Source organism: Prionailurus bengalensis, chromosome X, assembly GCF_016509475.1.
Source record: "Prionailurus bengalensis isolate Pbe53 chromosome X, Fcat_Pben_1.1_paternal_pri, whole genome shotgun sequence".
In the NCBI taxonomy this organism is placed as follows: domain Eukaryota; kingdom Metazoa; phylum Chordata; class Mammalia; order Carnivora; family Felidae; genus Prionailurus; species Prionailurus bengalensis.
Window position 1 is genome coordinate 127,552,932 of NC_057361.1, and position 20,061 is coordinate 127,572,992.

General features: G+C 62.2%; 1 protein-coding gene across 1 annotated transcript; it reads left to right on the forward strand.

Annotated features, from left to right (window-relative positions):
- Window positions 1-4,187: 4,187 nt before the first annotated feature.
- Window positions 4,188-7,146, forward strand: EMD (emerin). The gene is made up of 6 exons (XM_043569888.1): window positions 4,188-4,515; window positions 4,605-4,712; window positions 4,883-4,960; window positions 5,181-5,314; window positions 6,260-6,306; window positions 6,414-7,146. The coding sequence occupies exons 1-6, from the start codon at window positions 4,434-4,436 to the stop codon at window positions 6,745-6,747; spliced, it is 783 nt and encodes a 260-aa protein (XP_043425823.1). The 5' UTR covers window positions 4,188-4,433; the 3' UTR covers window positions 6,748-7,146.
- Window positions 7,147-20,061: the final 12,915 nt, after the last annotated feature.

Here is a 20,061-nt window from a genome sequence, read left to right on the forward strand (position 1 = left end):
TTGGTAAAATCGCCCAGGAGCCGGGGGGCGGGGGCGCGCCGCGAGCTCGAGCGCCGGGGCCGCCTGGCGACTCCGCCACCCCCCCACCCCCGATGAGCTCACCGCCCGGCGAGGTCCGCCTGGGGGTGGGGGTGCCTGCCTCAAGATCCCGCGGGGTCTACGGGGCCCACATCTCCGCTCAGCGGGAAAGGCCCCTCCCTCCAGGGAGCCGCCCACAGTCACGGCCCCCTGCATTTGCCCCAAGCCTGGGCTGGCCGGGCAAGTTGGATTCTGCCCCCTAGGGGGGGGGGGGGGCGGACAAGAGTCCGCTGCAGGTGTTCGCTGAGCTCCTACCACCTGCAAGGCCACAGTGGGTCCGAGCCAGCCCCGTGCCGAGCGAGCATCCCGCTGCCACCGATTTGGCCCCTGCTGGGTGCCAGGCCTGGCCTGGGAGCCAGCGGCAGAAAGACACCGATTCTCAGGAGCACGATTAGGTGCGGTCCCGAAGTCTGCGAGGGCCCAGGGCGGTGCAGCCGAAGAGCCAAGTATCCGGGCTCCTGTTCCTCTTCTACATGCCTACAGCCTGGCAGCTTCAGATTCGGCTCAAATGTCATTTCCTTGGGGAAGGCCACATAAAGCAGTGTCGTTTTAACATTTTGCCCACAAAGCCCAATAAGAACTACATTTTACATCCTGAACCAGTATTATGTGCTTGCCCGTGCACTCGCACACAGATTGACCCAAGTAACTGAAAGAAACATTTCACAAAATGAGACTTCTCCTTACTACCTGCAAAGCACTCTGATATTTTTTTATTCTATGCTACCTCATTAAAAGAAAAAGAGAGGGGCGCCTGGGTGGCTCAGTCGGTGAGGCATCTGGCTCTTGATTTTGACTCAGTTCATGACCTCACTGTTCATGAGTTCGAGCCCCACATTGGGCTCTGTGCTGACAGCGTGGAGCCTGCTTGGGACTCTCTCTCTCTCTCTCTCTCTCTCTCTCTCTCTCCCTCTCCCTCTCAAAATAAATAAATAAGTAAACATTTAAAAAGAGAGAAAAAGAAAAGAAGAAAAGGAGGGACGGGGAAAGAAGTAGGTCATACCCGCTAAATGAATTTGGCCGTCCATCTGCAGTTTAACACTAACAGCAAGGCGCTGATCGTCCTCCTGGCCTCCCTGCATTCATTGCTGCCTTTGCTGGCTCCACTGGCAATGACCTTCCACCCTGACCCAGAGTGGGATCTCCCAGCAGTGCCAGGGTCTCCTGCTGCTCCCTCTCGTGGGAACCCCCCACACACACACACACTGCTGGGGAGACCAGTGGATTTTTGTCACTTGATAGATGAGCGTGGATGGCCACCATGAATTCAGGCCTGTGAGGTGGCTGTGCCGGCGCTTATGGCCAAGACTGTCCTTCAGGGATAGAAACAGACATTGTAATGGTGGAGCTCACCACGGAGGCTACGGCCACGTGGCCGGATCTTGGGACCCCCACCTCCATTTGAATCCTCTTTTTACACTACTGCCTCCCTCCTCCTCCGTACACGACCCAGACAGGCTGGGGGGAAGCGAACGTTTGTACGGCGCCCGCTGTTCTCTAGCGAAGGTTTGATATCGGTTGTGACGATCTTCCGCGTACTTATTTTCACAGTAGTCCTGCCCTTACGACTTTTGTTCCTATCTGAGCAATGTTTCAAAGTATTTGAATACCACTAGGTAAATCCAAAGTATCCTTAACATCCTTGAAAAGTTAAGTTTTATATCAAACTAAAGTATCAAGAAGATTCTGATCTTAAAATGTTAAAGATCTCAGTCAACAATTGTCTGGCTGAAGTTCCAGAGAAATTCCTCCTCTTCTTTACCTCTGCACACCCTTCCCAGAAAGACTCTGCTGAAGGCCCAAGATTTCCCCCAACAGCCCCTGTGATGACTCAGAACCCCCAGACCGTCCAGGTCACTGTCCCGAGAACTAAATACTAGCCGTGGGGACGTCCATGTTGGAATTGCTGCACTGGAGATCCCTGCGCATAGTCGCCTCCCTGTCTAGGCCTCCAATTCCTCCTCTGTGTGATGGGGGTGGTGCAGAGGGCCTCTCAGCTCCAATGGTCAAGGGCTTTCCTGGTTTCTGGTGTCTAGAAGAGACCTGCACGGCAGTGGGGCTGGATCGGGGCTACAGGTGCCTGCGGGGTGGGCGCAGGGGACCATCACGGTTCAGCCTCCTGGTGCCATCCGTGGTGGGACCCCATAGCGGGGCAATGGGTGGGACATAAAAGGCAGAGTGCCGAGGCAGGTGCCGGGGGAAGGGGTGTTCCTTGGGGAGAAGGCAAACCTAGAATTCCTTGACCTCATAAGGAAACAGCTCGGATCCCTACGGGGAGGGGTGGCGTGGAGGAGGACCGGGCCTCTGGGACAGGGGCCAGCACTGCAGAAGAAGGCTTGGAGAGGTGCTCGGGAATCAGATCTTGCCAAAACTCACAATTCCATGAGGCAGCCTCTGAGCGCCCCGAGCCCGAATGCCATGTGTTTCCCTGCTCTGAAAGATGAACAGCAAGCCCCCGCCCTGCCCCGGCTGTCCCCTTGCTGCTGCCATGCATTTGTCTCGGCAGCCACACACCTCCGCCTCTGATTTCGAGAGACAGAGCAGGCTTTGCGTATACTCTAAAACCCAGCCAGCTGCAACTCTTCTGGGGGTCTTTGCGTGTGCTCACATCAGGACCACATCTCCTCACCACTCCGTGTGTGGCTACCTCTTCTCCACCCCATGACTCACAGAGAACCAGTCTGTGACCCTCACCAGCTGGACCTAGCAGCCTGGGTTTGACCAGAGCCCTCCCCTCATCTCCTGGTCGCCAGCTGTCATCTGACATCAGACACAATACCTCCTCTCCCTATGCTCCCAGCTCTGGCCCTACCCAGGGAGGAGTACATCAGTTGGACCGACACTCCATGAGCTGGCTTCATTCACGATATGATTGTTATAATCACGCCTTTGCAATCTCCCCAGGGACAGCTCTTTATTGACCAAGGCCCCCACCATTTCCTAATAGCAGTCCACGCTCTTCCGCAGGCCTTGAAGCCCTCCATGGTTCGCCCACATCAGGACCCCGGATCCCTGTCTCTGCACCTGCCCCTGTGCTGCAACGGGGCCGAGGCCCACCCAGACCCAAGTACTCAGAGCCTGCCAACCCTTATTGGAACTCGTGAGCAGGCCCTCTGGGTCTGGAAGGCGCCCTGACCCCCCCACCACCACCACCAGGCTGCCTCCTGGGGCTACCGGGGCGGGGGGGGGGGGGGACAGGCATTGCAAGAGGAGAGCAAACCCCCAGCGCCCCAGGTGGATGGCATGGTGGGTCAGGCGTACACTCGCCGTCTGCGCGCCTCACTCGGCCCTCTGCCAGTGCCCATTGGCACGCCCAGTCCCTTGCAAGGCTGCTTGCTCCTGGAGTGCTGGCGGCCTCCTGGCCCAGTGCCCCATTTCCTCCCGAGTGGAGTGGGGAGGGAGGGAGGCGGTGGGGACCGGCGGGACGGCGGGCGCAGGTGCGCGGGCCAGGACCGCGTAGAGCGGGAAGGCGGGCCTGGCACAGGCGTTGTGGCGCGGCCGCTTCCCTGGCGTGGGGGCACGGGCGTGAAGCTCTGGCAGCAGCGCCGGGCCTGGGATCCGCGGTCTCCAAGGGCTCGCTCTTAGGATCGGGTCCCGTCCCGCTGCTGCAGGGGCGGTCGGGAAACCCCAGGCGCGGGAGTCCCGAGTAGGGAGGGGGCCGGGGGGCTGCGGGGGCTGCGGGGACGGGACGGAGTCCACGTGACTCGGGGAGCGCGAGCCACGCCCAGCGCCTCGGTCCCGCGCGGCTTTCCTGTCCTGGCCGGTTTCTACCGGTTCGATTTGCGTAGGCACCCTCACTACCTCCTCCCTTCTGGCCGTGACACACCAGCCGGTGACGCCTCGGCCGCAGACCCCGCCCCGCTCCCACGTCCCGACGAGCCCACGCTCTTTCCTCTCGCGCGCAGGCCCAGCTCCCCTCTCGAGTCCCTCCCGAACGCGCCAGCAGGCCGTGTCTCTAGAGTCGCCGGCCCCGCCCCCTTCCCGGGGCGCGCGGCCCCGCCCGTTCCCGCGGCCGGTCGGGCGTGCGCGGTCCGGGCTTCCGCGCACGCCCCGCCCCCTTCTGCCTCTAGCCTATCCTGCCCGTTTGTGACGTCAGGGCTCGTCAGGCCCGCCCCGCCTGCTCCCACGGCCCGACCGATCCGCACCAGCTGCTGCTCGCGGCCCGGCCCCGCCCCGCACAGCGCGCGCCGTCCGCAGAGCCCGCGGGCGTGACGCGGGCGTGACGCGGGAGTGACGCGAGTGCCGCCGCTCCCGAGGCGCTCGCGCTGTCTCCGCCACGCTCCGAGGCAGCCGTAGCTCGGCCCGCGTCGCCAGGCCCCGGGCCGCCCCCGGGTCCCCGCCGCCCGCCGCCCGCCATGGACGACTACGCGGTCCTGTCGGACGCTGAGCTGGCCGCCGTGCTGCGCCAGTACAACATCCCGCACGGGCCTGTCGTGGGTACGCGGCGGCGAGCGGGCCCCCTCCCCGCGCCGCCCCCGGGCTCCCGGCCCGCGCCCCTGACCGCTCCGCGTCCCGTGTCTGGCCAGGTTCCACCCGCAAGCTCTACGAAAAGAAAATCTTCGAGTACGAGACCCAGAGGCGGAGGCTCTCGCCCCCGAACTCGTCCGCGTCGTCTTTCTCCTATCGGTTCTCGGGTGAGGCCCCCGCCCCAGAGCCCCACCTGGCCTCCCGTGGGGACGGGGCTTGGGCGCCACGGAGGCCGGGGTCGGGAGGGTGCAGCAGGGGCGCCGGCCGGGAGGGAGGGGCACGGGGGAAAGGAGGGGGGCCTCGGGGGCAAATGGTCCCGGCCCCCCCCCCCATTCAGACTTAGACTCGGCATCAGTGGACTCGGATATGTACGATCTGCCGAAGAAAGAGGACGCCTTACTCTACCAGAGCAAGGGTAAGGCCGGGATGGGCCGGGCACCCAGCCACCTTTATGGCACTCCCTCAGGGACCCTGGTGTCGGGAGGAGCCTGGGATCTCGACCCACATCACCCTCGGCAGCCCTAGAGGGGCGAAACGGTGCCACAGGCTGGCAAATGGGATTCAGATTAGGTCCACTGGGCCGAGGTGGGGCACTGCTCTCCCCTCTGCTACCCTGTCCCCCACCCCTTCCCAAGGCTATGGTGATGACTACTATGAGGAGAGCTACTTGAGCACCAGGACTTATGGGGAGCCCGAGCCTGTGGGCGCCTCGAAGGGGTTCCGCCAGCCCCCAAGTTCACTCTCAGACACAGACACCTTTCACCACCAGGTGAGCTGGCCGTTGAGCACTTGGGTGCTACCTGAGGGGGTCGTAGCTGCCTTCGGATAAAACGGGGGGGGGGCTGCTGGGACAAATGGTGGCCCCCGTGCCTCCAGAGAGGTGTGGTCAGCAAACACCTTCCTGGTCAGGACCGTTCTTTGGGGGGCTGTCAGAACTGTTAAGAATAGAGCACTTGTGGGGCACCTGGGCGGCTCAGTCAGTTAAGCGTCTGACTTCAGCTCAGGTCATGATGTTATGGTTTGTAGGTTTGAGCCTCCTGGTCAGGCTCTCTGCTGACAGCTCGGAGCCCGGAGGCCGCTTGGGATTCTGTATCTTCCTCTCTCTCTGCCCCTCCCCATCTCACGCTCTGTCTCTGTCTCCTTCAAAAATAAATAAACATTAGGGGCACCTGGGTGGCTCAGTCCGTTTAGCGCCCACAACTTCGGCTCAGGACATGATCTCGCAGTTCGTGAGTTTGAGCCCCGCGTCGGGCTCTGTGCTGACAGCGTGGAGCCTGGAGCCTGCTTCGGATTCTGTGTCTCCCTCTCTCTCTGCCCCTCCCCGTTTCGCGCGCTCTCTCTCTCTCTCTCTCTCTTAAAAATAAATAAACATTAGAAAAAAATTTTAATACAAAAATGAATACACGTTAAAAGAAAGAGACTAGAGCACTTGGGACCGGCCTTCCACCCTGATCTGGGATCTAGCTTTGAGCTCTTTCTCGGAACCTCGGGGCAGAAAGTAAGGTGCAGGCAGCCAGGACAGGCGAGGAGCAAGCAACAAAGCCCTACAGACCCTACAGACACAGGGCTCGGACCTCAGGAGGGTCCCGGGAGGGGCAGGGTCTGGGCCTTTAAGGATTGGTCAGAATAGGCCGGTTGGGAGAGTTTGGACTGAGGGAGAGGACAGGCCACGCCGACCTGTTTGCTGGTCTCCTTTCCTGACTCTCACCTACAGGTGCGTGAGGACAGTCTTTTCTCTTCTGAAGAGGAGAGCAAGGATAGGTGAGTAGGAGGGAGGACCAGGCACTGGGTGCGATTCCAGGCCCTGGCGCCCCGCCCCCCCCCCCCCCCCCCCCCGCCCGGCTCACCCGCTCCCCTCTCTGCCTCAGGGAGCGCCCCGTGTATGGCCGGGACGGCACCTACCAGAGCGTCGCGCACTACCGCCCTGTGTCCAGCGTGTCCAGAAGCTCCCTGGGCCTATCCTATTATCCCACCTCCTCCTCCGCCTCCCCCATGTCCTCCTCTCCATCTTCCCCCACTTCGTGGCTCACTCGTCGAGCTATCCGGCCGGAAAAGCAGGCCCCTGGGGCCGGTCTGGGCCAGGACCGCCAGGTCCCCCTCTGGGGCCAGCTGCTCCTGTTCCTGGTCTTTGCCGCCTTCCTGCTCTTTGTTTACTACTCCTTGCAGGCTGAGGATGGCAATCCCTTCTGGACGGAGCCCTGAGGCTCTGGCTTCGTGGCCGCCTGTTCTCAGAAGTCCTGGCTGACTGCCTTAGTAGTGTTTGCTGGGGGAGGGGGTGGGGGCTTTTCTGTGTGTTCTGGCTTGGGAGCGCCGGGCCTGGCCCCGGGCACCGCTCGCTCCCCTTGTTCTGCGGGGTAGGTGGCAGGCCCAGGCCCTCCATGGCACGGTGGGCTTGGGCAGGCCTTCCTCTGGAGCCTTCTGGATCCTGCTTGCCTCTGACCCTTAGGGCCCAGGAGGGCAAGACTCTTCTCCCCGAGAGGAGAACATGGTTGTTGTCATTGCATGCCTCCTGTCCGTTGTCACCTCGTTGGGGGGGGTCAGCCAAAAGCCACCCCGACTTTGTTTTCGTGGACACGCAATAAAAAGACCATTTATTTTTAACGTGTGGGCTCCTTCTGCTGGGTATGGGTCGGGCTCCCCCGGCTGGGGGCCTCCGGGGTCGACATCTGGCTTTGTTGCTTCTCCCCTTTTGCTTTGGGGTTGGGGTGGGGATCGCATGCTACCCGTAGGCGTGTTTGCGCTTTACTTGTAGGGTTCCTGACTCCTTACCCAAAGCTGCTGTAACTACTTAGGACAGTAACTGCCACCACGGGGCACGGAGAGCGCATTTGGGAATGCAGGCGAGGGCACGGGCACAACGCTACTTACAGAGGCTTTAACCTCGGAGAGCTGACAACGGGCCTCCATGTCCAAGGGCAGGGACGTGGGCAGGAAAGGAGACATGTTTGTTTGCTGGGGTTTCTCCTGGAAAGCTGCTTGCTTAGTGGCATGCGAGCTCACAGTACTCAAATGCCTCATCGCTTCTGGGTCTAATCCAACCCCTTACCTGGCTATATTGTTGCCTATCTCCAGGTTTTCTGCGGGGCTGGGGGGTGTTTCATAATCTTCAAAGTTGACATACATATATATATATTTTTTAAAGATTTCGTACACCCAATGTGGGGCTCGAACTTACAACCCCGAGATCGAGTCACATGCACTACTGACTGAGCCAGCCAGGTGCCCCAAAGTTTACATGTATTTTTTATTTTATTTATTGACTTATTTTTAAGAGAGAGCACAAGCCGGGGAGCGGCAGGCGGTGGGGAGGGAGAGAGAATGTTAAGCAGGCTCCACGCTCAGCATAGAGACCGAATCAGGACTCAATCCCACGACTGTGGGATCATGACCTGAGCCGAAATCAGGAATCGGAAGTTCAACTGACTGAGCCACCCAGGTGCCTTTACATGTAGTTTTTAAAGCAAGTGCTAAGGAGCCGGAGGGCAGCAGACTGTGTGAGGCCCTGCATCCTGGTTCTGCATGCCAGCTGAGGAGGAAGGCGCAAGGGGTGGGGGTGGGGGGTGGTCCGGGCAAGCACTCCAAGCGCTCAGGTGGCAAGCAGAGTCCCTGGCACGGGTCCCTGACGGGTGGGGCCCTGGCATCAGTCCCTCACCTCTGACCAGCTCCTTGCTTGGGCAGTAGGACTCGGCCAGGCCTACCTCCCTGGGCACAGCACCCACGGGCCCCTATTTATGGTACACGATGAACTTGGGTCAGGGCTGGAACTGGGACCCCCCCCTACCCCGTGCTCCTGACCATTTCTTTTTCCTGCATGCTAGTGTTTCTCCCACGTGTGTGTGTGTGTGTGTGTGTGTTTTCTTAAAGTAACACGTGCATTTAGAATTTAGGGAACAAAATGAAAGAAATGAATGGCTTCTCATTTTCTCACCACCCCCACAGCTCAGCCTCCCTTGTTTGCTCCAAGCCACTCCCACCCCGGCTCACCTCCACCCCTGCTCCCCACCCCTCCCCCCCAGGGCCCAGCCACTTTCGGGGAGGACTCCCCAGGCTCCCTGCCTCTGCCCCTTACCGTCCACCTAGACCCGGCTGCTCTGGGGTGGGCGGTGGGCACGGACACGAGACGGTGCCTCCTTCCTGATGACAAAGGGGCCTGATGATCAGATCAGTGAGCCCATGTCAGGTCGCCAGTGCACCAAGACCCCAGAGGGGCACAGTGATGCAACTCGTCTCACCCACTTATCCCCAGTCAGGTGTGTAGAGAGGAGGGACTGACCCTGCCTGGGAGAGCAGCTACCCCACGGGCACTTGGCACCCAGGCAGAGACGCAAGTGAAGCCTAGCGGACCCAACATAGGGCCTGGGGGAGTGGCGAGCTTGACGCAGTGACACTCTGGAGTGGCTGGGGCAGAGTGAAGGCACAGCGGGAGGCGAAGGGGAGCTGAGCTTGAGACATCCCAAGGAAAGGATAGAGACGGGGCATGGCTTCTGGACGTGATGGCCCTCTATAGGCCTCTATCTGGTGCGGGAAAGGGGGCGACAAGGTGTGCTTGGCAACCACTGTGGTTTCTTGGATGCAAGAAGAGAGGAGAGGGAGGAAACGGTCCTACCCATGTGATGCAGTCTCCCCCTGTCCATTCATTTCTTCCCCGAGGTGACCTGCATTCACCCCCCTGTGGCCAGGTGGAGGATTGCTGAGGACTCGCACAGTCCCTAGAGAGCTCCCCCTTTGAGCCTCCTGCCCTAGGGCTCAGAGACACCCCTGTCACATGCAGTCTCAATAGCTTGGGAGGATACTGGGCCTTCCCCAGGACTCCACTTCAAGCCTGGCCCCCTGCCCCAGGGCTCTGTGGGTCCCCGTGGACTCCCACACCTTTCCCAGTGCCCTGAAGGTTCCGGGCCTCCACGTGCTATTGTGCCCCATCCCTAGCAGGCACCCGAGTGCTCTCTACTGCTCTGGGGGCCCTGATCCTAAGGCTGTTGATGGCTCCGTGGGGACCTGCTGGAGCACTGAGCTTCAAGGTCTCTACTTAGTGCTCTCTAGGACTCTGGGACTACCTCTGGGAAAGCTCCCACGGGCCCCCGTCCTAAAGTTACCTAGGGCTCCGGAGTCGCCCCACCAGGGCAGCTGGGGTTCCAGGATTCCAACTACCAACAGTTCAGGTCATCCTCCTTCCCCCTCCAAGGGCTTGCGAGGTGGCCAGGGGCACGGTAGGGGGACAGTAGCTGCCCTCGGTCCAGGGCACAGCGGCTGTGCTGGTACAGGGATGTCAGCCCCGCTGGAAAGGAGAGGCCCCGGCAGGCAGGGGCTGCCAGACTGGGCACAGCAGCATCCCAGGACAGGTACAGAGAGGAGGGCCCTACAAACGTGGTCTGTAAGGAGAGCCCCTGAATGTCCAGGGGAAGAGGAGGACCGCACTGGAACAACAGGACTGGGCCTGCCTTGACACGCCCACTGGACAGAGGCCAGCAGCTACGGCTAGAGAGGGCAGTGGCCAGGCCACTTGGTCCCAGTGCCTCCACGAGCATACACTACCCCAGGCCTTAAGACCCTAACAGATGGGAAAGTCGCACTACCTCCTCACTGTTCTGGAAACTGGCGGCGGCCCTGCCACCCTGGGCGCCCGGTGGCCAGTCCCGGGCGACACCGCCCTCTCAAGGCAGGCCGCACGCAGGTGAATAAAGTCAGGCCCCACCACTTCTGCGGGGCATGCTGGCCAGGGTCCCCACAGGACAGCTCCAGAGCTGGGCTGAGCTGAGGAGGAGCCCCTGTCCCTCCCTGGATGCCACATCCTGTCCAGGCAGCTGTGACAGACGCAGGGAAGCAAGGGCGAAAGAAGCCAGCCTGGGGCTGGGGAACAAGCCCCGGGGGGGAAGGCTCCGCGCACGGAGGCTACAGGACAGACCCGGCCCTGCCCAGGCAGGGGGCAGAAGGGAGCAGGACTGGGGCTCCATCCCTGCAGAGGGCTCTGGGGTAGGACGGGCGCATGGCACCGGGACTCCATCCTACGAGCGGCAAGCGGGCTGGACCCGGTGCACTGGCAGAGTCCCGGCAGGACACCCCGGCCGCTAGGTGCTAGGAGGAGACAGGGAGGGGCAAGGCCCGGGCCCGCCACCGGGCTCACACACAGGGTGTGGAGGCCTGGTCACCTGCCCGGAGCCAGCGGGGATGGTGGCCCAGCCCCGCCGCACCCGCACCAGCGCCCAGGCCTTGCCTGCCAGGCGGGGCGCCAGGAGCAGAGGAGCGGTCCCCGCCACACGGCGACCGCAGGCTGGCCCCATCTCATCTTCTAAGTGTAGGGACGGGACCGCTGGCCACCCCAGTGGGGAGCAGCACGCCCCCCGCCCCCCATCCTTGGGGTCCTGTCCGCTCTGAGTCCAGGCAGCGCAGGGCAGGGGGAAGCTGACCAGCCCCACCCCACAGCCAGCCTCCAGCCGGCCCCAGCCACACCTCTGCACCTGGCCCTGCCTGTCGCCCTTCTGCCCCATCGCCCACCGCCCCCCATCCCCCCAAAAGAGGCTGGAAGGGGACTGGGGTGAGGAAAGGGGGGCACCCGGCCCCTCAGGGTGGGTGGGGCTGCCGCTCACCGGAGCCAGCGAGGGAGTCCCAGCACCTCTTAGTCCGGGGCCCCTTAGGATTCTGTGGGCCCACCCCAGCGCGGGCGGCTACACCCCGCTCCAGGGCATAGGGCCAAGGTGCTCCAGGGCAGCCCCGACCACGGAACCCCGGCGGAACCAAGGGAAAGAGGATGGGGTGGCCGCTAAGACAGGGCCAGCGAGCACGCAGAGCAGAGCGACAGGTGCCCGCCACAGGCACCTCCCGTGCGCTCAGTGCTCTGCAGCTCTGGACGGTCTCCTCCCGCTCCCGCTCGGGTGGGTGTGGGGGAGTGGGCCCATGGCAAGTGCAGACGGGTCCCCCAGAGGGTGGGGTCTCCTCCTCCGGGGCAGGTGCATCCAGGGGAGGGCGGTCCCCAGCTGGGGCCGCTGTGCTGTGCGGCTCAGAGGTGGGGCTGGCTTCCGCCGCCTCTAGCGCTCCCCACGGGCTCCCCACAGGCCCGGCCGTGTCTCTCAGCAGGTCTCCAGGAGCCCAGCCAGGCCACTGGTGGCGGCGGGGGGGGGGGGGGGGCTGAGCAAACCACTGAGCCACGCGTGGGGTGGGTGGTTGCCCTTGAACCGGCACACCTGCTGAGGACCGGCCGGGCACAGACGTCCTCGGGCAGAGACGGTGATGTGCAGGGATGGGCACCGAAGGTGGGTAGGCAGGTGAGCAGCGCAGGATCTGCCTGCTGGGGGGGTGGGGGGAGCTGCGCCCACCCACAGGGCCGGCCACCAGGGGGAGCGCCTGCGCGGCCCCCGTGAGGGAAAGGGAAGACTCTGCGCCCCTCCCCGCCCGCCACCGCCGCCGCCGCCGCCGCCACCAGGGGCAGGAGGCCTCCGAGGGAAGGCCGCCGGGAGAAGCCGGGCCCTCCTTGCTGTTCCTCCTGCCGGGGCCGAGGGACGGGAAAGCCGTTCAGCTCAGACACACGCCAGGGGGCTGGCGACGACGCCGGTCAGATGGCCCCGGCGCGTGGGGCCACACTGGGCCTGTGGGTCTCCGGGGGGCCGTCTTCAGGACCAAGCCACCCGACACGCTGGCCGGGGGATGTCCCCAGGAGCCACGACCACGGTCCCCGAGGTCAGGCCCAGCAAGCAACGCCTGGTCTCTGCTGCTGCTCCCGGGACACGGCCCGGCTGCCCCGAGACCCTCTGTCCTCGGGTTCAAAAAGCACACGGCGGCCGCCCGCCCGCGGTGCCAGGAGCTGCACCCCGGGCCCTGGCCCTGCGCGGCAGCAACGGCCAACGGGAAAGGTCCGGCCCACAGAACCGGCGTGACACACAGAGCTCGGGAGCATGTCAGAGCGTGTCAGAGCGAACTCATCTCTGAGGCCCAGCCAGGAAGGACGGGGTGGGCACTTCCCCAGGGAAACCAGATGCTGCTGGCCTCCTGTGGCCACAGTGGGAGCTCCTTCCTGAATTGACAGCTGCACCCCGCCCCTCCCCCACCGCAAGCCGGTGCCTGCCACCACCTGGGCCACCAGAGTCCAGCACGGGGCCACCCGGCTACCAGAACCATCACTGAGGAGGGGCCCACTCCTCTCCACTCCCTGCCCTCACCCGCTTGCCAGCCGCCCGGCGGAGGGCAGGGGGCAGAAGGGGGGGCACGCCTGTGTGCGGAGAGAGGTCACCCCTGCCTGCCTCACGGGGCAGCTGCCCCCGGCCCCGGGGAAGGAGAGGATGCGGGGGCAGGACTGAGGCGCCCGGGCGGGAGCACCGGCGGTCCGGAGCCTCCTGCTCTCAGGCCTGGGCAGGACTCAGCACGCTGGCAACGGTGCTGACCGGCTGCCGTGACAGACAGCTGCCCGCCCCTGTGCCGGGATGGCCGCCAGGGCTGCACGCTGCCCCGCAAAGGGCAGAAAGCGCCCCTCTTGGGCTGCGTGGGCCGCCCGGGAACCCGGTCCCATATTCTTCTTCCTGTCTCTGGCTCTTTGTGCGTTTTGTCTGCAAGCCTTTAAAGACGAAGAGCCACCCTCTGCCCATACAAATGCGGGCCCTGCCTGCCTTGGTCCGCGGGCCGGAACGTGCCACCCCCCCTTTAGACAAAGGACGTGTTCCTGAGGGGCCCTGTGAGACCAGGACGCCCGCACCCAGGTTCAGGAGCCAGGACGCTCCTCCTGTGTCGTCCCCTCCAGCACTGCTCCAGGTGGACCCGTGTGACCTAGAAGGACACAGCAGAGGGGAGGGAACAGGAACACAGACATGAAGTTGTAAAACGGCTGAGGCTTCAATCTCGGGGCCCCTCTCTTCTCTCTCTCCCCCCCTCTGCCCCCTCGCTCTCTGTCTCTTTCTGTCTCCCGTCTGTCACATCGCTGGCTCTGGGAAGCCCTGCCCTGTGCTGCCCTATGGAGGGGCCCCACGGGGGAGGCACCGAGGCCCCGCCACAGCCACGGGAGCCAGCTTGGACGCAGGGCCCGCCCGACAGGCAGACCGGGTGGCTTGGGCCCTAGCTGATGCCTGGACTGCGGCCTGTGAGCCACCTTGAGCCAGAGCCCCTCAACCGAGCCCTCTAGGAGCCTGTCCTCAGACAGTGTGGAGGTCAGATCACAGGGATTAGTGGTGGCAGGGGTACGTCGGGGTAACTCGGTGTGCAGCAATGGGTGAGGAATACATGGAAGCGGTCCAGCAGGGAAGCGCCACGACCCGGTAGCTGGGGGCGGGGGGGGGGGGCAGGGAGGACGAGAGGCAGAGGCTAGTCCGTTTGATCCCACGTCCACAACACGCTCGTGTGCCACGTCGCAGAGCCACTCAGGTATTTACGTGGAGAAAGCCTCTCTAAGTCTGGAGCAAAGGAACCCACGAGAAACCCCGGAAGCCATTAGGAAGAGCCTGGAAAGCCCGATGACACAGAAACTAAACGCGTCTGCCTGGCCCGAACAAACCCAAAACCACAGTCAAGAGACAAGTGACAGCGCAGCTCGGGGAAAGATTAGCAAGACGTGACTCAGGCCTCGTAGCATTACCCTATAGAGAGAGCTTGAAGCGGTCCAGCAGGAAAAGCGCCGAGACCCGGTAGCTAGAGGCAGGGGGCGCGAGCAGGGAGAAGGAAAGGCAGAGGCTACACCCTTTGACCCCACGGCCAGAACACGCTCGTGCGCCGCCTTGCAGAGCTGCTCATTCTGGAGACAAATGGCGGCCGGTGCCGGGCACTGCACTGCCCCCACCAGCCGGGGACAAGCCACCGCGGAGTCAAACAAACAGCGACCACCAAAGAGACCGGCCCTAGTGGGTGGGTGGGTGGCGGTCGTGGCGCCGGGTGCCGAGCAGCTCCGGGCAGCACGGCCGGGGACCTGGGAGGCCATGTTGCTGGAGAAAGGCAGTGGCTTCCCAGCAGCTAGAGGGCCGACGGCACCCACGGACCAGACGACTGGCAGGGCCGGTCCCGCCCAGACGACCCCCTTTCCCGTCTGCACGCTCCCCCCAAATCCACGTTCTCGGTCTCAGGGCCCAGGGTCCTCCCCCGGCCCCGAGCTCAGGGTGCGGCTCTGTCCTCTGCCTCATCCAAGGGTTCTTTGCATCCCCACTGCCGGGCCCCACTCTGATCTCCGCCCCTCTCTCTCCTACGTGTCCGGACCTATCCGCTCCGGTCTGGGACTTGCCGGGCGCCTGTACAAACCCGACAGACACCTTCTCCCCGCCCGGGCTGTGGACGGTGCCCTCCAGACAAACCGGGGCAGGAAACGCTGACTGCCCCTCGATGGGAAGTCCCCGAATCCTCGAGGGCTAGCAGCCTCCTGGCGTTTCCCAGGCCCGTGGGGACCCGGCCAAGGGGCCATGCCCAGGTAGGGAGGGCACGGGGCACGCACACACCTAGGAGTGAGTCTCAGGTCTCCGCAGCAGTGCTCCTCACAGAGGGGGTCCCGGACCCGTGGTGGTGGCAGCAGCGTCAGCCCGGAGCTTGTTAGAGTCACAAGTTCTCAGGCCCCACCGCAGATCTGCAAGATCAGAGACTCCGGGGTGGAGTCTGGCGTCGCGAGGTTGAACAAGCCCTCCAGGTGTTCCCACGCGGCCGTCCAGCCTGAGAACCACGGGGACGGATGGTTCCTGATGGCACCCACTTGTAGAGAAGCCACGAGCTTTCTCTGCCTCTGCGGGGCCGCCCTTGCTTGTGACCTCCCCAGGTGACAGGCAGGGACAACCACAGCTGGTCCTGGAGAACAGGGTGACTCGGGCAGGACTCTCTCCCAGGGGGACCACACCTGTCAAGTGGCGTGGGAAAGACTGTGTTACCTTCCTGCCGTCCTCATCTGCAGGAGCCTGGAGAGCTCCCCTGGCCAACACCACACTCGCGGGTACGGGCACCAGCTCTGCCCACCTTTTCCCGGGTACCGGGTACTAGGCCTGTGTGTGTGTGGAGGTGGGATCCATGCTTTAACAGAGAACTGTCCCAGACGCACTCAGGGTCGCTGGAACACACAGCGCGCCGGGCAAGGAAGGGGTGGAGGGGGGGGGGAGTGGGGCGGGGGTGCCGCGATCCGGTCCCCGGGAGGCTGGATGCGCCCCGGACCGCACAGCAAGGCCGCTCTCCGAGGCCAGGGCGGGGAGGGGCTGCAGACGCGGTGACTATGCCCTTGGTCATCCCGGTGGGGCCGCCGCCCCCTTCTCCCCTCACTAGGCCCCCGGGGGCCCCGATACACTGGCCCTGGCCATCTAGAGGGCCAGACACCGTCAGGTCGGCCTCGCCCCGGCGGAACGCACAGGTCCCCAGGCCTCGGGGAACGGAGACTCTGGCAGGGGCCAGGACCCGGAGAGGCGGGGGGCGGAGCCCAGGGACGGAGGGCGGAGCCCAGGGACGGAGGGCGGTGTCCAGAAGGCCGGGGCGTCGTCCGGGCACGCCGCGCCCGCCCTCACCGCCCCGGCACCGGTCTCCTCCTGTCCCTCAGCGCGCCACAGGAAGCCCCGCCCCACAGGTCGCGGGGCACCGCCTTCCTGCCCACCCCTTCCGGCTAGCTCCGCCAATGCCCCAGCTCGGCTCAGGACGGGGCCGCTCCCAGGCCGCCCGCGGAAGCCCCGGCCCCGCGGCCTGACGGACGTGTCCCCTGCCCAATCAAAACAAGCCGGTCGCCTGCGCGCCCCTCTGGGCTCGGCTCCCGCGCGCTCCTTTCTAGCGGTCGGGCCCGGTGGGCCGCGCGACGCCTAGACGTCCCGGCGGGGCGAGCGCGACGTCTGCGTGCAGAGTCGCGCAAGTCGTCGTGTCCGTCCACGCCAAGCCCTGCTTGTGTGCTTTCGGCTGGAACTTGGATCTTGAAGTGACGGACCTCACGGGGAGTTCCGGAGAAGCGCCAGGGCGCCTCCCGCAGTTCCCTGGGACCGGCAGGGTGCACATCTAGTGCAATCGCACACCCGGCTTTGGCATTGCTGCCGTCCGAGAGCTGCTCCGTGTGTGCCGCACCCGCGTGTGCGGCCGCGCGTAGCTCTGCACTTTCGCCACGCGTGTAGATTCAGGCGACTCCCACGGGCATCCGCGTCCAGTTGGTTCCCTCCCAAGGACCCCTCCTGTTAACCTTTCGTAACCACAGCCTCCTCCCCTCTGCTCCCTCCCACCCCGCGACCTCCAGTGTTGTGTGCTCGCTCGTGTACAAGTTGGTCATTTGAGCACTTCGGTAAATAGAACCATGATGCGGTATGCAGTAGGTCTCAGTGACTCCGGGTGGGCTTTTTTCCCTTCACTCTCATAATGCCCTTGAGATCCATCCAGATGGTTGCGTGTATCCATAGTCAGTTCTTCCTTCGTATTGCTAGCTACGGTCCTTGGTGTGGATTGACCGGTTGCTTCAAACATTCACCCGCTGAAGGACACGCTGCTCGTCCCCAGTCCTAGGCTGCTGCAGATACCCCCGCTATGGACATTCACATACGTGTTTTCGCGTGATCCTAAGCTTCTGTTTCTTTGGCCTAAATGCCCAAGAGTGCAATTGCTGGGTCCTATGGACATGGATGTGTAGCTTTAAATATTTCATTTAATTTTAGGGTATTTATTTAAGTAATCTCTATACCGAACGTGGGGCTCCAACCCACCACCCCAGGATCAAGGGTTGCACGCTCTTCCCACCGAGCCAGCCAGGCACCCCTGGATGTTTAGCTTTAGGAGAAACTGCCCACTTGCGGGCCACCCTGGCTGTTATCATTTTCCATTAGCACCCTGCACAGTTTTAGAGCGCATCATCGAACATTTTTACAAAGCAACATTATATTAAGCAAGATTGTTAACAATTTTGTCTCTCTCTTCTACATATAGTCTTCTAATGCAATCACCAACATAGTCATTTACAGAGTTTTACAAAGCATATACCCTGGGGCGGGGGTGGGGGGCGGGCAGGGAAAAACAAAAATGAATAAAAATAAAAAGCATACATCCTATATATTTAATTGTGATTTTCTCTTACTTACTTACTTAGCAATAGGTCTTTGAAAACCTTCCATGTCACTAAACAAATGTCTAGCTCATTTCTCTTCTGGCTGCGTGGTCTCTGATGCATGTACTGTATGTATGTACTATATGCAGGTACTACAATTTACATAATGAATCCCCAACTGGATGGTACGTTTACCTTTCCTCTTCTCTCTGCCATTGGCATTAGCACCGCAAGTACCAACTGTGAACGTGTGTCAGCCTCCCTCTAGGATAATTACCTCTAAGTGAAATTGACAGGCCAAAACCTATGGGCGTTTGAAATGTCAATAGATACTAAGAGATGGCCTTCCCCACCGAAAGACCCCACTGGTGGTACACTAGGGCTGTTAGTTCTTTGTTACCTATGTTGCAAATATTTTGCCCCCAGTATGTCTTTTGTCTTCAAGGACAAGGCTTGCCGGTTTGGGCAGTCAAGAAGGTATACATTTTTTTTTTTTTAAGTTTTTATTTTACTTTTATTTTTAATTACTTATTTTCTTTGAAAAATTTTAACGCGATTTATTTCTGAGAGACAGAGACAGAGAACAAGCAGGGGAGGGGCAGAGAGAGAGAGGGAGACACACAATCTGAAGCAGGCTCCAGGCTCGGAGCTGTCAGCCCAGAGCCCCACACGGGTCGAACCCACGAATCGTGAGTGAGATGGTGACCTGAGCCGAAGTCGGACGCTTCACCGACCGAGCCACCCAGGCACCCCAATTTTTAATTATTTTCCATGTTTGTTTATTTTTGAGAGAGAGGGAGAACGCGAGTGGGGGAGGGGCAGAGAGAGGGCGTCAAGAGGATCCAAACCGGACTCTATGCTGACAGCACAGAGCCCCATGTGGGGCTAGAACTCACAAACCGTGAGATCATGACCTGAACCCAAGTCGGAGGCTTACCCGAATGAGCCACCCAGGCGCCCCTGAAGTTTTTGTTTTTAAGTCATCTCTACACCTCCCCCCTTGGGGCTCCAACTTCAAACCCTGAGGTCAGGAGTCACATGCTCTACAGACTGAGCCAGCCAGGCGCCCCAAAGTTACACATTTTTATACCACCAAGGGTATTAAACTGTCAATTGGCGATTTCTGGGTTGCGTATCGTGGGCACGAAGGCCTCCTCCCACGTGTGATGACAGTAAGGAGACTCGGGGTGGTATCGATGAGCCTGTTGCCAAGTCCTCGGTGACCCAGGCTGGTAGGTTGACCCGCTGGGCCAATGGCTGTGGCCCTGGGCGCCGGTCACATGATGCAGGGCTGCCTAGGCTGGGGGCTGGGGGCGGTGCCACTCTGACAGCCAGCCCCTGCCCTCCAGGGATGCCAGTCCAGTTTGGGAGAAAGACCAGCGAATACGGAATGAGAAACACGCATAGGTGGCTTGCGGGTAAGCAAGAGAAATCCCGGGGAAGAGGACGCAGAGCAAATGCAAAGTCAGGGGTGGGTGAGCAGGGATGGGCTAGGGCCGTGGGGAGGAGCTCCCGGGGTAGGGAGGAGCTCCCGGGGTGGGGAGGAGCTCCTGGGGTGGGGTTCCCAGGTGCCAGGAGCAAATGGCTTTCAGAAGGTCAGAGGGCAGAACCGAGACCCCACCTAAAACCCGTGTTGGTGAAGGGTGACCCCCGCGGGACAAAGGCAGGATGGTGCTATAAGGAGAAGTGGGTCTGAGGGAGCGGGGACGAATGCCCCCCTGACTCCAGTCCTAGCAGCCGCGAACAGGGAGGGGCTGCCTTTCCCCCACCCCTAGCTGCAGGCTGAGAGAGGAACTGCTCCCCCTGCATCGGCGTGGTACTGCTGGGCTCCGGGCCGGCCGAGCACATCCACCCTCCCTGGAAGGGTAGCTCACCCCAGGCTTCCGGCCCAGGACCCCCAGAGGCCCAGCGGGACACGCGTCAGCAACCTCGACTTGAAGACACGGCCCACCTTGGTGGAGAATCGGCAGGCCTGTCGAAGACAGGACTGGCCCTGTGGACCTTCCCAGGGTGCAACTCTCAGAGGCCAGAGGACATCGTTTGCGGTCATGGCATTGCGAGCTTGCGGTGTGCCTCGGGCGTGATCCCCATTCACGGCTGTGCCATCCCGCAGCCCTAGCGGCCTGTTCGAGGCGTGATCCCCATTCACGGCTTCTTCCGCACCACTAGCTGGCAAGTGGCCCAGGCGGGGTGTGGATCAAGGACGTCGGGCTCTAGCCAGATCCCCTTCTGTGGGGCTGTGCTCTACGGCGCGGCTCGCTCCCTCACTTGGAGGTCCCCGGGGAACGTGTGGCACACTCAGCATGTCCTGGAGGCTTGAGAGGTGAGCCCAGGTGGCCATCCCCCACGGAAGCCTCCTCGGGCCAGCACACAGCAAAGGGGGCAGGGTGAGAAAGAGAGCCGCCTTCCCCTCTTGTGCTTAACTGGGGTGGGGCGGGGGGGGGGACTTCAAAACCCAGACTGGCATTACCTTTGATTTCTCAGGAGATCAGAGAGCGGCGCTCGTGGATATCTACGCGTTGTTTGCGTTATTGTGATAGAAAGCTACTCCACCTCCCCAAGTCTTCAAT